Consider the following 15278-nt stretch of genomic DNA (forward strand, 5'->3'; position numbering starts at 1 on the left):
ATCACTGTTCAGCCAGCTTCATAAGTCTACGATATTTAAGACAAAATGCTATTTTGTTTTGTCCTTGTGTTGTCACCTGGAACTTCGGCTAAATAAGGCGCTAAACGAGAGAAAAATGTGCCGTGTCTTTGCCATACTTTTGTCGCGTCCTGATGCTGTTGTGTTGTTGTTCCGGTAGGGATTTTCAAAAATTCGACCGAGTTTTGATAGTAACTATAAAACTGCCTCCCTGCCTTTTTGAGCAAGGTAAACAATACTAGAGACAGGGACAGAATGGGTTCCTTTTTTTTAGCATGTATATACTATAAGCGCACAGTGTGCTCGTTTGTGCCAAGTTTAGGTACCATACACATGTATATGTAACGATTCCTCACCTAGAAAACTAGTGGCGAGTAAATGATTTCTATCTTTCTAATGAACAAGTGCTGACTTTGACCTTGCCTTACAAATGCATTTAGTTTTGTAAATTCCAGCATCGGCAGGCAGTAAAGATTTTCTGTATTTCAGACAGAGAGAACCAAAGGAATATTCAATTATCTCGTCAGTTTTGTTTTGTCACAAGCATTATGAGTATGCCCAGTCTTGCTACGAATATTGACACCAATTGATGTCATTAAACTACCAAGAACGATTTGTACACTGGTGTGTTCTACATGCATGTTAAATAAGAGGAGACTACGAGTGTCTTATTTTATCTATTACAGAGGATATAACATAAAAATATGTAAATGTTGTCAGGCACGAATAGAACGGATTTTTGATTTATTATATAAACTTTGTCAGGTAAGCTGGGATTCAAGTGGTTTAAAATAACTTCAAATTATATCATGTTATCTAGTATAATTGAAATCATTATTTGTTATTTTTCGTGTATCCCCCGAGGTTTCTCACATATCAGTAATTTGCATAAGAAAGATATCGACAGACAACCCGTCCGGATGCTCCAAACTGTCCGAACTTAACTGGGCATTAATTAAGTCACACTGTTTATGTCGATCGACATTTCCGCAGTTTTCTAGCCTATTTGTCGGGTAGAAATCTCGGTAGTTCTCACTTGAACGTATGTGACCCTAAGTGTCGACTGAAATGATGTTAAGTCGAGAGGGGCAGGTGATTTCCTTAAAGACCTACCACAACCTAGTGACCTACTTTTTCCTCTCACATTTACTTCGTGAAAAACATTCTGACAATATTGGTGTAATACAGCTAAGTACAAGATGACAGATGGGCAATTTAGGCCATCCCTGAACTAATGTGTCTGCAAAATTATTAAGTCAATCTCTTTTCATTATTGTTTTAAAAAGAGATAAATAACTATCTTACACTGTTGAAACAAAGTGTGGTGTAAACTGAACTTCATACACCAAGTACTATGCATTCAATAAAATGTTTAGGCATTAAACGCATCGCCTTTGCCTAATACATGTAACTGTCAAGTTGTAATTAGATACTCGTGCACATCATATATAATTACCATCATGGAAATTTAAAAAGAATAATTATTCCGTGGTGCGTCTTTAACTAGACAGTTAAACTCCGTATATACATAGGTCTTCGGTTTAGATATTAAGAGAGCAAATGCTATTGTCGCAAAAGAAGATAAGAAAACTCCCCTTATCGGGGTAACACTTTGACAAAAAAATAAACATCATCAAGTTTAGGAAATGCTTTTTCTCATCTGTAAGAATTTTCCACATTTCATTTGCATGTTAGATGAGCGGACATATTATAGCACTCGAACAATATAAACTGCATCAAAGAAAATAATGATATCATTAAGACATACACAATAAAATGACTAATCAATTTTTCTAAAATAATTGTTATAAAAATGGGGTATCAGGCCTTGGGGTAGAACATTTAATCCGTGAATTTATAAAGATGTTGAAATGATTTTTACAGGAGTTAATTAATTAGTATGTAAATGTTATGTGTTACCGAAACACGAAAAACTCGAAGGGAGGTAATTCAAAACTGTCTGTACTGTTTAAGCTTTGTTGGTTAACCACCTTTGTATTTCGTCCGACGTGCAGCTCATATCTTGTGCAGTATGGCGGCACCGTTCTCCGGTCCATTTCTGTTTTAGTTCATATACATGTAATATCTATACAGTGTACAACGGTTTTAGACAGGACGCAAGAATAATATCTTATCCCCATACACAGGTTTTAGACAAAACTGACAACTGAAAGAAAATGTAGTTTGGTGTTTTATCAGGTAACAAAAACCAGAAATCACAAAGCAACTCATTTCCTGCCGGGTACAATTGACACGGAGCAGTCACAGGCTGAGCCGCCCATCTGTATGGAACACAGGTAATCACACATGGACAGGGTCGTCAGCGCTGTACTATGACTCTCGCGATGCCCTGAAATGAAACATGTTCAGTTGTCTTAGCTTAGGAGAGTTTGATTGATTGAAGATTTGTAAATTATATCCCGACATAAAACGTTTCTATAAAGACACGAATGGACACCGTTTTCTCATCTGCTTTAATAAATATACAGAGTTGTCTTATGTTTGTAGTTTTCATTTTTTTCTGGTATGTTTCAGGTAACACCAGTTGTAGTCATATGAGAAAATTTCCAGCATTTAATGGTAAAGGACGAGCTGAGGGGCACGTCAAGCACGGACGGGCACCTGGTAGAACTGCCGACCTTCTGTAAGTCAGTCGGATGGCATTCTCCCATGAAAGGCTTCTACAGCCCAAGCGAACCACCGCGGAGCAGTTGTTTTATTTAGTAACATCTTTAATTTTTGTTATCTAAGTTTGATTGCTACATAAGGCGAGATAAATACTCGCACACATCATCACTGAGACTTGTATCCGAGATAAAATAAAACTTTGCATTGTGTTAACTAGGCTGGCATCAGTAGTAAGAGTCCTTTAAAATAAATATCTCTGCCATAAAATCCTCTCAAATAGCACTTCAATAACTCTTAACTCTGGCTCTTAGAAATTATCAGTGTCATAATGAAGAAAGAAGTAAACATTATTGCAGATTACTTGATCTCAACATACTTCGTAAGTCTAAATGTTTACCTTTATAAGGAATTCGGTTTGGCAGTTACTTTGAGTGATTCAGTTCGCAAGGCTCGTTTCGCTTGCATTTCAAATAAATTGGGTCAATAAACAAAAAGACATCCGAATATGACTAAGTGTCCAGTCGTTTCTAAAGTAATGACCCAACAACATACTAAGCGAACAACAAACCTTGATGCGGACATCCACAAAGGCTGAGTAATGATTCATTATAGTGGTGACGATGGTGACATACATGGTCACAGTCAGTAATTGTATCAATGAGATAGGACCGAGCCCCAGCAACAGCCTGCACAAGCACCACAATCAAGAGTAGTTCTAGCCTAACCATCATGCACGATCCTGGTTTCTTAGATCTGACAGAGATACAAAGGCTTTAAGCAAATGGTTTAATCACATACCTGATCCGGCTGATGCTTGGCAGTAGAACCCAAAATCAGTATCATAATTCTCAACCATGACTCAAGCTTCATATGTATTGAAAATAAAACTGTGTTCACTTGCCATGAACTACGAGGTTGCATTCGCAAATAGTGCGATGGAGTTCTTCGAAACTGTCGGGATGTCCGCATATTCCATCACAGTTTATCAAAAATGAATCAACAATTACCGTATTTCCAACATAAAACACAAAGACAAATACCGTTATATAGCCAAATATCATTATGTTAAGTTAAATGCTTCAAAAGTTTAATATGTAGGCACTTCATACTAATTATTACATTATATTTTGACTGTGGCATACTGTTATCATTGTCAATTCACCATGTTATCTCTACAACGGATGATAAATGCATTATTGTCCCATATAGCCAAATTGTAACTAAACAAGTTCCAAAAACGAGACATTGCACATTTTAAAACAGTTATTTCGAAAGAAATCAGTCACATTCTATATTGATTTCAGTTAGTCGTTTTTTCTGCACTGCTAGAATACGGTAAAGTTATAAGTGTTTTGTACAAAAAGGTAACATTTGAAGAAATGCGTTAACAGAAAAAGCAAGTTATATGGAAAAGAACATCACCTGTTAGACAATCCTCACAGATCAGATTATTCTATTTACATGGCCAAAACGGACTGAGCATATAAAATGTGTGTTTATGTGACTAAAATGGAGCTAGACTGATTAGCATGACACGTACTTATGATAGGTCAAACGAAGCCGAATAAACTAGTTTAAATTGCAAGTGCACAATCTGTCTTATGAATACTAGTACTAGTTGCGACAAAAATTAAAATTTAATGGTTGTACGAGTTGCCTCCCTTGAAACACGATTTCGTTATTTGGTTATCTGGGGAACATACGTATTATTAACGTCATTAAGTGTAAAATATAGGTCGTGAACTTTTAAAATCATGAATGAAACATCTTTATAAAGAATACAAGCCATGAGTAGAAGCATGCACGTTCCCATCAACCTGATTTCATTGCATAATTAAAACAATGCTCTGTTACACCACAAAGTGGTGCTAACTCGTACGGTCGACTAATGCGTTGAAAAGACGAGAAACATGGGATGAAACGAATTTCGGTATAAATTAATCAGTGCATTTAATCTTTCTATAATGAACTTGTCAATCTTTCAATTTGGACAGTATCATTAACTGTAAAAAGGGGTGCTTACCAAAAAGATACTGACTGAAAAGCGAACAGTGCAGATCATGATCAGACTGCGCGGATGTACAGGCTGATCATGATCTACACTGGTCGCAAAAGCAGAATCAATCGTGCCAGCATGATAAGGGTTAATGAAAAACCTAGACTAGTTAAACCTTTAGCATGCTAAATTTTTAAAATGGACCGGTCCATCATTCAATTTGGGTAATATCAGGGTGTTCATTGAACATTTACTGACTGAATAGCGGACAATGCAGACCATGGTCATCAGCCTTTGCCTGCAATAGTCGCAAAGGCATCACTTGCCGCCAGCAGGCCAAAGGTTAATGAATAATTTAGCTTATTTCTTATTGTTAGACCATTTCTTTTTATCACATTAACACAAGGTTTGAGTACACCTGGGTGCTTGAAGTATACTTGTTGCTGTTGGAGTCTTTAGCTGTCCTTTGTCTATTTTACTTCTTCGTCTAATAAAGTTAGAAAAAAAAAGTACTGTAAGAACGCCATTTATTTGATCTTATTTTTACTACTCTGTTGAGTATGACATGCAAGAAAATAATTATATGAGCCGTGCCATGACAAAACCAACATAGTGGGTATGCGACCAGCATGGATCCAGACCAGCCTGCGCATCCGCGCAGTCTGGTCAGGCTCCATGCTGTTCGCTTTTAAAGCCTATTGGAATTGGAGAAACTATTAGCGAACAGCATGGATCCTGACCAGACTGCGCGGATGCGCAGGCTGGTCTGGATCCATGCTGGTCGCATACCCACTATGTTGGTTTTCCCATGGCACGGCTCATATCACTAGCTGTTGTTTCAGGTGGAAAATCCACATCTTGGGTAACTGTTTACACGGTAACTCGGTACAGTCTCTTATAATGTCCAATGTCGGTTTAAGTTCGATACCCAGTTCAACAACTCGGCCGACTCTGGTACTCAGTACTAAATTCCTTAGTACTACATTTCATGTATCCAACGGCCTCTAGACCAAGGACATGTTTAAGAATAAGAGAATAAGATTTTATTCACAACCATTTATTAAAATAAAAAATATATGTGGTAAGGCTTGATATATATGTGATGTTTGAACACAAAGTGCACACAATGAACCAATCAATCTGTTTCTCTACTGAGTTTATTTCAAGTAAAATACATTATGCGAGCCTCCAATTAAAAGTTTTATTCATCGCAATCTGGGGAGGGCCAAACCCATATACTATATCTACAGTAATTGTCTGTCCTTCATATAGGTGTTCAAATTTTCAATCATTTTTAATACATGTTGTTCAATAAATTCGGCTTTGAAATTTGTCGATTTTTCTTTTTTTACAAAATACTAGAGAACCTCAAGAACATACTACCTTGGCTTCGATTCTATGTAAACAAAGAAGTCTGGATAGTTTAACACAACCTAAAGACCTTGCAAGAAAGTTTTGAAGACGGTGTACCAACACAGTTTCGGTGACTCGGTCAACCGTGGCCCAGTGGTTAAAGCATCCGCCTAGGGGTCGGGAGGTCGAAGGTTCGAGCCCCATGGGGAGCGTTCGTCCGGGGGATGTTTGTCATGGAACTCGTTCCGAAAAGGCCGGTTCGTGAGCCGCGAGCTAGTTAAATGAATAGTTACCGACTTCTATCCGTCTGGCGCCTGACATAGTGGTAGGAGTTGGGAGGTAATTGGTACGCACAATAAAGGTGTCTCATAGGCCAAATTGGCTGGCCCTTTCAATAGGGGTGACACTATAATAAACAAGACCTTTACCTTTATATCAAAAGCTAGACGCCACGAGGGGGTAGTCGGAGTTAGTTATTTCATGCATTGTAGAACCGATTCAAATAATATTTATACATTTATTTCTAATCTAATATGTCCGTAATGCAAACAAGAAAATGAAATAGGGGGAGCAGTATTACAAAAAGACCTATCACAGAGATTTAGACTTCGATTACAAATGTATATTGTATTACCCCCCTACCCCCATCCACCCACACACCACCGCCTAATTTCTTATTCTACATTTTTCATTTGATAGATATTTGAATAGTTCAATTAAAAATCTGCGTTTTAAAAGTACCTGTAGCTTGAAAACACATTTATTCATTTCCAATCTATCTCTGCGCAACCAATATGGGCAAAGGGAGGTAACAATACTTTTCTAATAAATTTCGGCTAATATGTAACGATAAATGCACATCTTTGACAAATAACATACAATACTTCATATATTCGTATAACTCTTATGACAAATTATGTTTATTTCATTTATACTTATGCTTAAATAACTCTGTTTTGGTTGGGCAAATCAAATTTCAAAAACACACCTAGCGAGTACCAACCATGTACATTTGTATTAAGCACTCAGTCAACACATATAGCTGTACTCTGTACTGATCAAGTTGCTAAAGTTTTAAATAAATCTATTTCATGGCCAAATTCTGATTATCCATTATTAAATCGGGCTGAATAAATTACTTTCTGCCGGGAACAAGTGGTATTGAACATGAACACGCCGCCCCACCCATTTGTATTGAACATAAATAGTCACACATAGATAATGTCGATACTCCTGTTGTAGTTGGAACAGTTGTTGATGTTGTTGTTTTTGTTGAAGATTTTATGGTGGTGGGTGCTGTAGAGCTGATGGTTGTTGCAGACGTTGAAGCGTTCGGTGTTAATGTTGACTCTTGTGCTGCAATTGTTGATGAATTGCTTTGTATTACGGTGGTGGGTGCTGCTGTTGTAAAGGTCGTCTGTGTTGCACTAGATGTGATTGTAGAGCTGATGGTTGCTGCAGACGTTGATGTGTTCGTTGTTAGTGTCGTCTCTTGTGCTGCAATTGTTAATGACTTGCTTTGTATTATGACGTCAGTGTGGGGACTTTTGGTAACATTCAAGAAACAATATATAGATACTTATGCATGGTGTTCAAAGAAAAAACATATTTCATATGTTATCTTAATTCGGTCAATCAAAAATTCAAACATATCTATTGCTTCTGAGCATAATTTTGAAACTGACAAAATGACATGGTTGCATTCTGGGGCAGACTCAAAATTCAGTTTTGTAACTTAAGAAAACAAAAGTTTTACAGACTAGATATTGTTACAACTTAAAATAACACGACATTTATATGTAGTAATATATATTTACCAGCGTTCAACGAATGATTTCCACAGAAACAGCCATAGTGAAGTGAGACAACTGGGTCGCTGATTGTTCCGCATATGCTTAAACAATCTACAATAAAAGCATTCGCATTTCCGATAAGTAAAACACTCAAAATGAGTATATAAACTGCCAATTTCATCTTTTTAATTCTAGTCTCTATATGCAAATAAGTGTATTAAACCGTAATTCTTTTCTTTTTGATATATCTATTAGAATAACATGAAAGTGAACTAATTTTCCGTAACCCTGGCAAACATAGAAACAAGGACAATTTGGGGACAACTGATGACGTCTTTACAGGCCTTTGTGAACTGCAGGTACAAATAGAGATCACATCAAGCTTGCCCTATCAGTATTGTAAGGTCGACTTCTGTTGGAATGAATTATGACGAAATTTAATAAACGTCTTTATACTTAGCATTTGAATGGACATAGACTTATAATTCAGAGTGTAGTTACATTACAAATTGTATTTGAACTTGATCAGGGTTATATATACAGTGCAGATAAAAAAAAGGTAACCTAATCTTTATTGGTGTCATGGGAATTTGCTCTTTCGAACACGTTTTTACTACTTTTGCGTTCATTTTCACAGCCGTGACTAAAATAGGAAGTATTTGAATGTGATTTTTTTTTATTAGACTAACCAATTAAAAAATCTTTGTAACTTTTCAAGAGTTCTTAAAACAGATACTGAATTAATAGCAAGAATAAAAGAGAGAAAAAAATGACTTTGCAACGAGAACAAAGGAAGAGAAAACGGATACCGATTTTACGAAAACAAAAAAGGATACCGGTATCAACGAAATAAAAGCGTATGGGCTGTGCACTTATAGCACTGCAAATTATACAATAGCAGGGATAACACATGGGTTTTCATGTTATATCTGTAACAACCTTAGTGATTGGTGCTAGGGCTCGGGCACTAGCGTAACCTGAAGGATTATGCAGATGGCATATCAGGAAACAAACATACTGTGGTAGCATAAAACGTGTAAAAAGCTAAATTAAATTAAATATTATGTCGATAAACGTTCATTTCCTTTAAAATTTGTTTGAATCATGCTTTGTAACTTTACGTGCAGCCATGGAATGCGCATCTGTCAAAACTTGAAAATACAGTATTTATTATACTAGAATAATGGGCGATGAATTAGTTGTTTGTACGTAGAATAGTATCATTCATTACTCAAAGTCTTAAAAAAAACCACATTTTCCTTCATACCAAAATGCTCCTTTATGAATATAACAACACGCGACCTATTTTCAAACAATTGGCAGAATTCGAAAATCAACATTACCGTGTTTTATTTCAGATCAAAGCATGGGATTTAAAATTTTGATGTGTATGACGCCGATGCTCTTGGTGGCATGGGCGGCCAGTGTGTCTAACTTAGATTGTACCAAAATTTGTACGGACCCAAATCGTCATGATGAAAGTGATGCTGCCCACTGCGGCTGTCCCCACTCACACAGTAAGTTTTTCTCGTAGTGAGAGCGATATGATAAAAGATAAAAGTTTTTCCTTGTTGACCCCATGTTATCAACTAGAAGTTTTACTCCTCAACACCGTGACAAAAATTAGATAACCCATGTAGTATCTTTAAACATAATGGACAATACCAGTTCTACAAATGTCACCAGTCTCAGATTGTCGTCTGTTGTAGAGAAAAGCGCCGAGCGCACACCCTATTACCTGATGTCCACCACGCCGAGGGATGCGGCTGCCACAGAGGTAGGAAATCAATAACGATGAATAGTGGTGTTAGTTTTTTGAGCTGTATTTTTTCATTTCGACTTCCCATGAAAATATTCTGGTGCAGGCATATGTGTAAATGCCTAAACATATTATATGATTAATCCTGGTCGCCAACTTTGCGAAATAAAGAAGTATTCAGCTGTTTAAATTGGACGTTTATTAAAATTGATGCGAAAATCATATTCAACGGCCCAATTCGAAGTGTTTACAAAATAATTTGATCGGGTTTACCTCACACGTCAAACGATCAATCATCTGGGGATAATCCTGGCAAGTTTCAAGTCTGTCCGTACGTCTACACCGACGTTATGACCCTCCAAAGGGAGCCGGGTATAGTCACGTATGATAAACTTTACCGCAGAGGGCATTTTTAAATGATGCCCATTCCGCCGAGGAGCCAAAATATAGGATATCGTTTACGACAGAGGGAAATTTTGTGTAAAAATGTCTATTTTGACTGTTTGTTTTGCTTTTGAGACCTGGGAGGTCATGGAATTATTTGCAGTATGCATTGTTTATACTTGTGTTTAATAATGGGCGATTTTCAATGGCGAACACTGCTGTAACACGGTGGTAATCAGTCTAGATTGAACTTCTTTCTATCTTTGACGTTGTTTTGCTACTATAAGTCTTCGTTTTGTAAACTCAATTTTGTTTCAATTTCTTTTATCATGAAATATACAGAAATAATGATATCGTAAGTCCTGATGGTATCGGTACTATACAGACATTTGCTGCCAGCAATGAAATCCTAAGTCCTGGTACTTGCGTTCTTGCTGGATTCGGTGTTGAATTTACGGTTTATATTAAATGATAAATCGTTTTGCAGTCAGTCTAGACTGTATATACATTGCATACAATCTGATACTGTACATGTATAGAGTTGTTTTACCACTGAAAGTCTTCGTTTTGTAAAATCATTTTTGTTTCTTTTTTATCATAATATACAGACATTTGCTGCCAGCAATGAAATCCTAAGTCCTGGTACTTGCGTTCTTGCTGGATTCAGTGTTGAATATAGGTTTATATTAAATATCAAATTGTTTTGCATTATCAAGCTTTCATACTAAGAGGCTACTGATAGTAACATAGTTCTACATAAAAGATCCGTTAGGCTAGAAAATTTAAATATATTTGTTGTCAGTGGCATAAGTCAAGTGATCGGTTCTAAATAAAGTTGTTATTCATTAATCGTTTACAGAAATGTTCTAAACAATTTATTTTGTATTCAATTTCAGAACCAAAGATGAAGGCATACACGTGTTATTACTGTAACAATGATTTTGAAGTAAACACTGGAGTGATTGACCATTTAATTAATTGTCATGTCAAGAGAGATCTATCAAAATGCAATGGAAATAACTAAACCATCTGTTATTATCGAGTTACTATCTGAAATGAAGATTTCATCCTGATCGATCTCTCTTGAAAAATTTTAAAGATGAATTCAATTTTGATATTTTGCCCTGTAACTTCGATACATGCCCACACGCTGGTCACTAGAAAGGAATATTTCACCTTCATTTGGAATCACGTCGGCATATGTTTTCTGTCCTATATCCAGCATTCCAAATGTTTTCATCTTATTCCAGTTCCATGTACTTAAATGGTCAATCACTCTAGCGTAAGCTGCAAATCAGTGTCTTAGCTTTTTTTAAACAATTCTCATGCATTTCAAATATATATGCTTAAATATACTACTCGACAGACTGTGTTTAACTATATGATCTGATGTGTATTTAAATGAAAGCTGTATATAATAAATGCAAAACGATTTAATACCTAATATTAACCGTAACTTCAACACAGAATCCTGCAAGAACGCAAGTATCAGGACTTAGGATATCATTATTTCTGTATATTTCATCATAAAAGAAATTGAAACAAAAATGAATTTACAAAATGAACATTTACAGTCAGCAGCAGAACCAGTCTATACATGTAGCAGATAGTATGCAATGTCGGAGATAGAAATACAATCTAGACTGATTAACACTGTGTTACAGCGGTGTTCGCCATTGAAAATCGCCCATTATTAAACATAAGTATATAAACAATGCATACTGCAAATGATTCCATGACCTCCCAAGACGTATAAGCGAAACAAACAGCCAAAATAGACATTTTTACACCAAAGTCCCCTCTGTCGTAAACGGTATCCTATATTTTGACTCCTCGGTGGGATGGGCATCATTTAAAAATGCCCTCTGCGGTAAAGTTTATCATACGTGACTATACCCGGGTCCCTTTGGAGGGTCATAACGTCGGTGTAGACGTACGGACAGACTTGAAACTTGCCAGGATTATCCCCAGATGATTGGTCGTTTGACTTGTGAGGTAAATTCGATCAAAATATTTTGTAAACACTTCGAATTGGGCCGTTGAATGTGATTTTCGCATCAATTTTAATATACATCCAATTTAAACTGCTGAATACTTCTTTATTTCGCAAAGTTGGTGACCAGGATTAATTATATAATATGTTAAGGCATTTACACGTATGCTTGCACCAGAATATTTTCATGGAAAGTCGAAATGAAAAAATACAGCTCAAAAGACTAACACCACTACTCATCGTTATTGATTTCTGACCTCTGTGGCAGCCGCATCCCTCGGCGTGGTGGACATCAGGTAATAGGGTGTGGAGCGCATGATCAAGAGATCCGCTGCTCCATCTACAGCGTGGATTCGACCGCATTTGTTAGCAAACAACAGGTTTAGTTGTGCACCCGGATAGGTATATATGGCACAATAGGCCTACTGGAAAACTAATGTTTGTTAAATCATTAAATGAGAGTTGTTTTGCGTTGTTTGACGGCTTTAAATCCTTATGGCATTTTGTAATTAACAAAAAGCTTGAGGAAAATGTTATTCGACACATTACTCTGCAATCAATGTAAAAACAGTATTTGAACTTACATAAAGCCCTTGAGGTCGACAGTGTTACCTCAGTAACTTATCATAATATTTTCAGACCATGGTCACGCCACGGCAGCACCAGCTACGTTCCACCAGACCACACTCTCGTTATGCGACTATCTCTGCTCCATACAGATGGGCGGCTCGGCATGTGACTGCTCCGTGTCTATTGTTCCGGGAAAATGAAATGTCAAACTGTCCTGAATAAGAAACATATTTATTTATCTAGCTATTTATTCAATATGATGCTTTTTTATTACTTACTTATATAGTAAAACGTTGAAAATTGTCAGTTTAATGAATGTCAACTATGTACCCACATTTCCTTACGTAACAATACTGGGATTACTTTTGTGTAAGCGCAGTGCCGTCTTTGTAGCTCACTCGTTCCTTGTTATCTTACATTTGTTCAAATGATTCCGCCTGCCGCCCTTATATACACAGGCACGAGTATCGGACCTGGGACAAAATATACGAGTCAAAAATGAAAAATATGTAGTGAAATATGATACCCCTTCAAAAGATACATATGTCTATCTTGAGATTCTGGCTTTCAGTAGACATATGTATCTTTTGAAGGGGGCTCATATTTTACTGTATATTTTTAATTTTCGACACTCTTAGGATGAAAACAAGCACATTCGATGAATAGGTATCCCCCGCCGAAAGTGTTTGTAGTGAGGAATGGCAAAAAAATATATCCGTAAAAAAGTTAAGGATGTTAATAAGAAGCAAATAATTTCAATAGTCAAAATCAATTTAACAGAAAACAAATGTTTGATTAAAGAGTACATAATAAATGTATGATACTTTGATCCTGACTAAAGAATTTATTTTGAATGGGATATGCTTACTGTAATAAGCTTAGCTTTTAAAATTAAATGCAGTTAATTGAAATGTGAGCTTGAAGTTTAACTGGAACGAAATATTGTCTTTGAGTGGGTTGGCACCAGGCGTTGCTGTTTAACATGTACATTTGAACTTAAAAGAACAGATGTCCTTAAGAGAACACAGGTAAGATATCTTAAACATGTCTGAGGGCAAGGTTTGTGCAGTCACAACTTAACATGTTGAAGGTTTGAACATTTAAAAGAAAAAAAAATGAATGGAAATATATATATATATATATATATATATATATATATATATATATATATATATATATATATATATATATATATATAAAATTTTTTATTTTTTTAGGGGGTGGGGTGCAGGGGAACGGGAGAGGAAACAAAATTTCACATGTTGATTATAAATATTGATTGAAAATTAAAAATGAAAAAAAAAATATTGATTGAAAATTAAAAATGAAAAAAAAAAAAAAAAAGGGTAAAATGGTGAAGTTGGGGGGCAGAGGATGCATGATCAGTGGTGGGCATGACTGGGTGGAGAAGTGAGGTGGGGGAATGGTACAACTTGGAAGGTTTGAAAAAAAATCTAAAATAAGAAATGAAAAAAAAAACCCAGGTCTGGGTGCGCAACTTCACATGTTTATAATAAATGTTCACAGAAAAGAATGAAAGAAATTTAATGAAATTCTGCCAAATGGTAAGTTTGTTATGTACAAATATGTGTATTTTTAGACAATTGAAGGGCAATAACTCTGAAGTTACAAATGAAATCCGTACAAAATTGTCTGTGCACAACCACATTATAGTACTCAAGGTCAAATATATAAAAAGTTATGATGCAGAAATTGCCATAATCTATAGTACCCTATATAGTTAACACTAGAAACTTCTAAGGGCCATAACTCTGGTGTTACTTGGGCAATCTGTCTGAAACTTGATGGGCCCCATAACCTCATAGTGGTGAACATGTATATGAAGTTTGTTTGAAAAAAATCTAAAATAAGGAATGATTTTTTTTTTTTTTTTGGGGGGGGGGGATCGGGGGGGGGAGGGGTGTGATCAAGGTAAGGGGGTGACCAGGTGTGGGTACACAACTTCACATGTTTACAATAAATGTTCATGGAAAAGAATGAAAGAAATTTAATGAAATTCTACCATTTTTGTTATGTACAAATATGTGGATTTTTATACAATTAAAGCGCAATAACTCTTAATTTACAAATAAATCCGAATGAAATTGTGTGTACACAACCACATTTTGGTGATCTAAATTCTGTTTAAGTTTCATAGTTCTAGGTCAAATATATCAAAAGTTATGATGCAGAAATTGCCATATTTATAGTACCCTATATAGTTAACACTAGAAACTTTTAAGGGCCATAACTCTGGTGTTACTTGGGCAATCTGACTGAAACTTGACGGGCCGCAAGAACTCATAGTGGTGAACATGTATATGAAGTTTTAAATAAATATTCCCAACCATTTCCTAGATATGGCTCCGGACGGACGGACGGAAAGACAACGCCAAAACTATATCCCTCCGACTTTCGTCGGGGGATAACAAGGATTATCAATCTGGTCATATTTTTGTCCCAGGTCCGATACTCGTGCCTGTGCTTATATAGAGCCACCAGAAGGCTTAAAATAACTAGAAATGTGTCACAGACACGGATGCCCCGCAGCATGAGGTCACAGGCATGGTACTGCTCACAAACTAAAAGAAGGACCCTTGGCCCAATTCATTTACAAAAATTTTTTTTTTTAGGAAAACCAGAAAATTTAGTAATCTGTATATGTAGTAAAAATTGGCTAAGTTCAACAAAGGACTGTGACCTTGACCTTTGAGCTAGTGTAATGGTGTCTGTACATGACATATCGTCTATCCATGTTTATCATTTGTGTCAAATTATTCTGAA

At 36.2% G+C, this 15278-nt stretch overlaps 1 protein-coding gene and 2 long non-coding RNA genes across 3 annotated transcripts; 1 reads left to right on the forward strand and 2 right to left on the reverse strand.

The window, feature by feature from the left end:
• Nucleotides 1-2196: 2196 nt before the first annotated feature.
• LOC123560374 (uncharacterized) lies at nucleotides 2197-4194 on the reverse strand. Its single transcript, XR_006688207.2, has 3 exons — nucleotides 4069-4194; nucleotides 3215-3399; nucleotides 2197-2368 (listed from the first exon to the last, which is right to left on the reverse strand). It is a non-coding gene; the product is annotated as an uncharacterized LOC123560374 (long non-coding RNA).
• A 1514-nt stretch (nucleotides 4195-5708) lies between these two features.
• On the reverse strand, nucleotides 5709-8069 carry LOC123560372 (uncharacterized). Its single transcript, XM_045352571.2, has 2 exons — nucleotides 7813-8069; nucleotides 5709-7492 (listed from the first exon to the last, which is right to left on the reverse strand). Exons 1-2 carry the CDS (start codon nucleotides 7967-7969, stop codon nucleotides 7131-7133), a joined length of 519 nt encoding a protein of 172 aa, XP_045208506.2. The 5' UTR covers nucleotides 7970-8069; the 3' UTR covers nucleotides 5709-7130.
• A 103-nt stretch (nucleotides 8070-8172) lies between these two features.
• LOC123560373 (uncharacterized) lies at nucleotides 8173-12736 on the forward strand. The gene is made up of 3 exons (XR_006688206.2): nucleotides 8173-8347; nucleotides 9147-9305; nucleotides 12564-12736. It is a non-coding gene; the product is annotated as an uncharacterized LOC123560373 (long non-coding RNA).
• The last annotated feature ends 2542 nt before the right edge of the window (nucleotides 12737-15278 follow it).

The sequence above is a fragment of the Mercenaria mercenaria genome, chromosome 10 (assembly GCF_021730395.1).
Source record: "Mercenaria mercenaria strain notata chromosome 10, MADL_Memer_1, whole genome shotgun sequence".
NCBI lineage: Eukaryota > Metazoa > Mollusca > Bivalvia > Venerida > Veneridae > Mercenaria > Mercenaria mercenaria.

Bases quoted from the DNA above. Each gene is read 5' to 3' on its own strand.
- LOC123560372 (XM_045352571.2), bottom strand. From the start codon at position 7,969: ATGAAATTGGCAGTTTATATACTCATTTTGAGTGTTTTACTTATCGGA. The intron at 7,493-7,812 runs GTAAATATATAT...TAACAATTGCAG, and splicing joins AAATCATTCGTTGAACGCTG to CACAAGAGACGACACTAACA.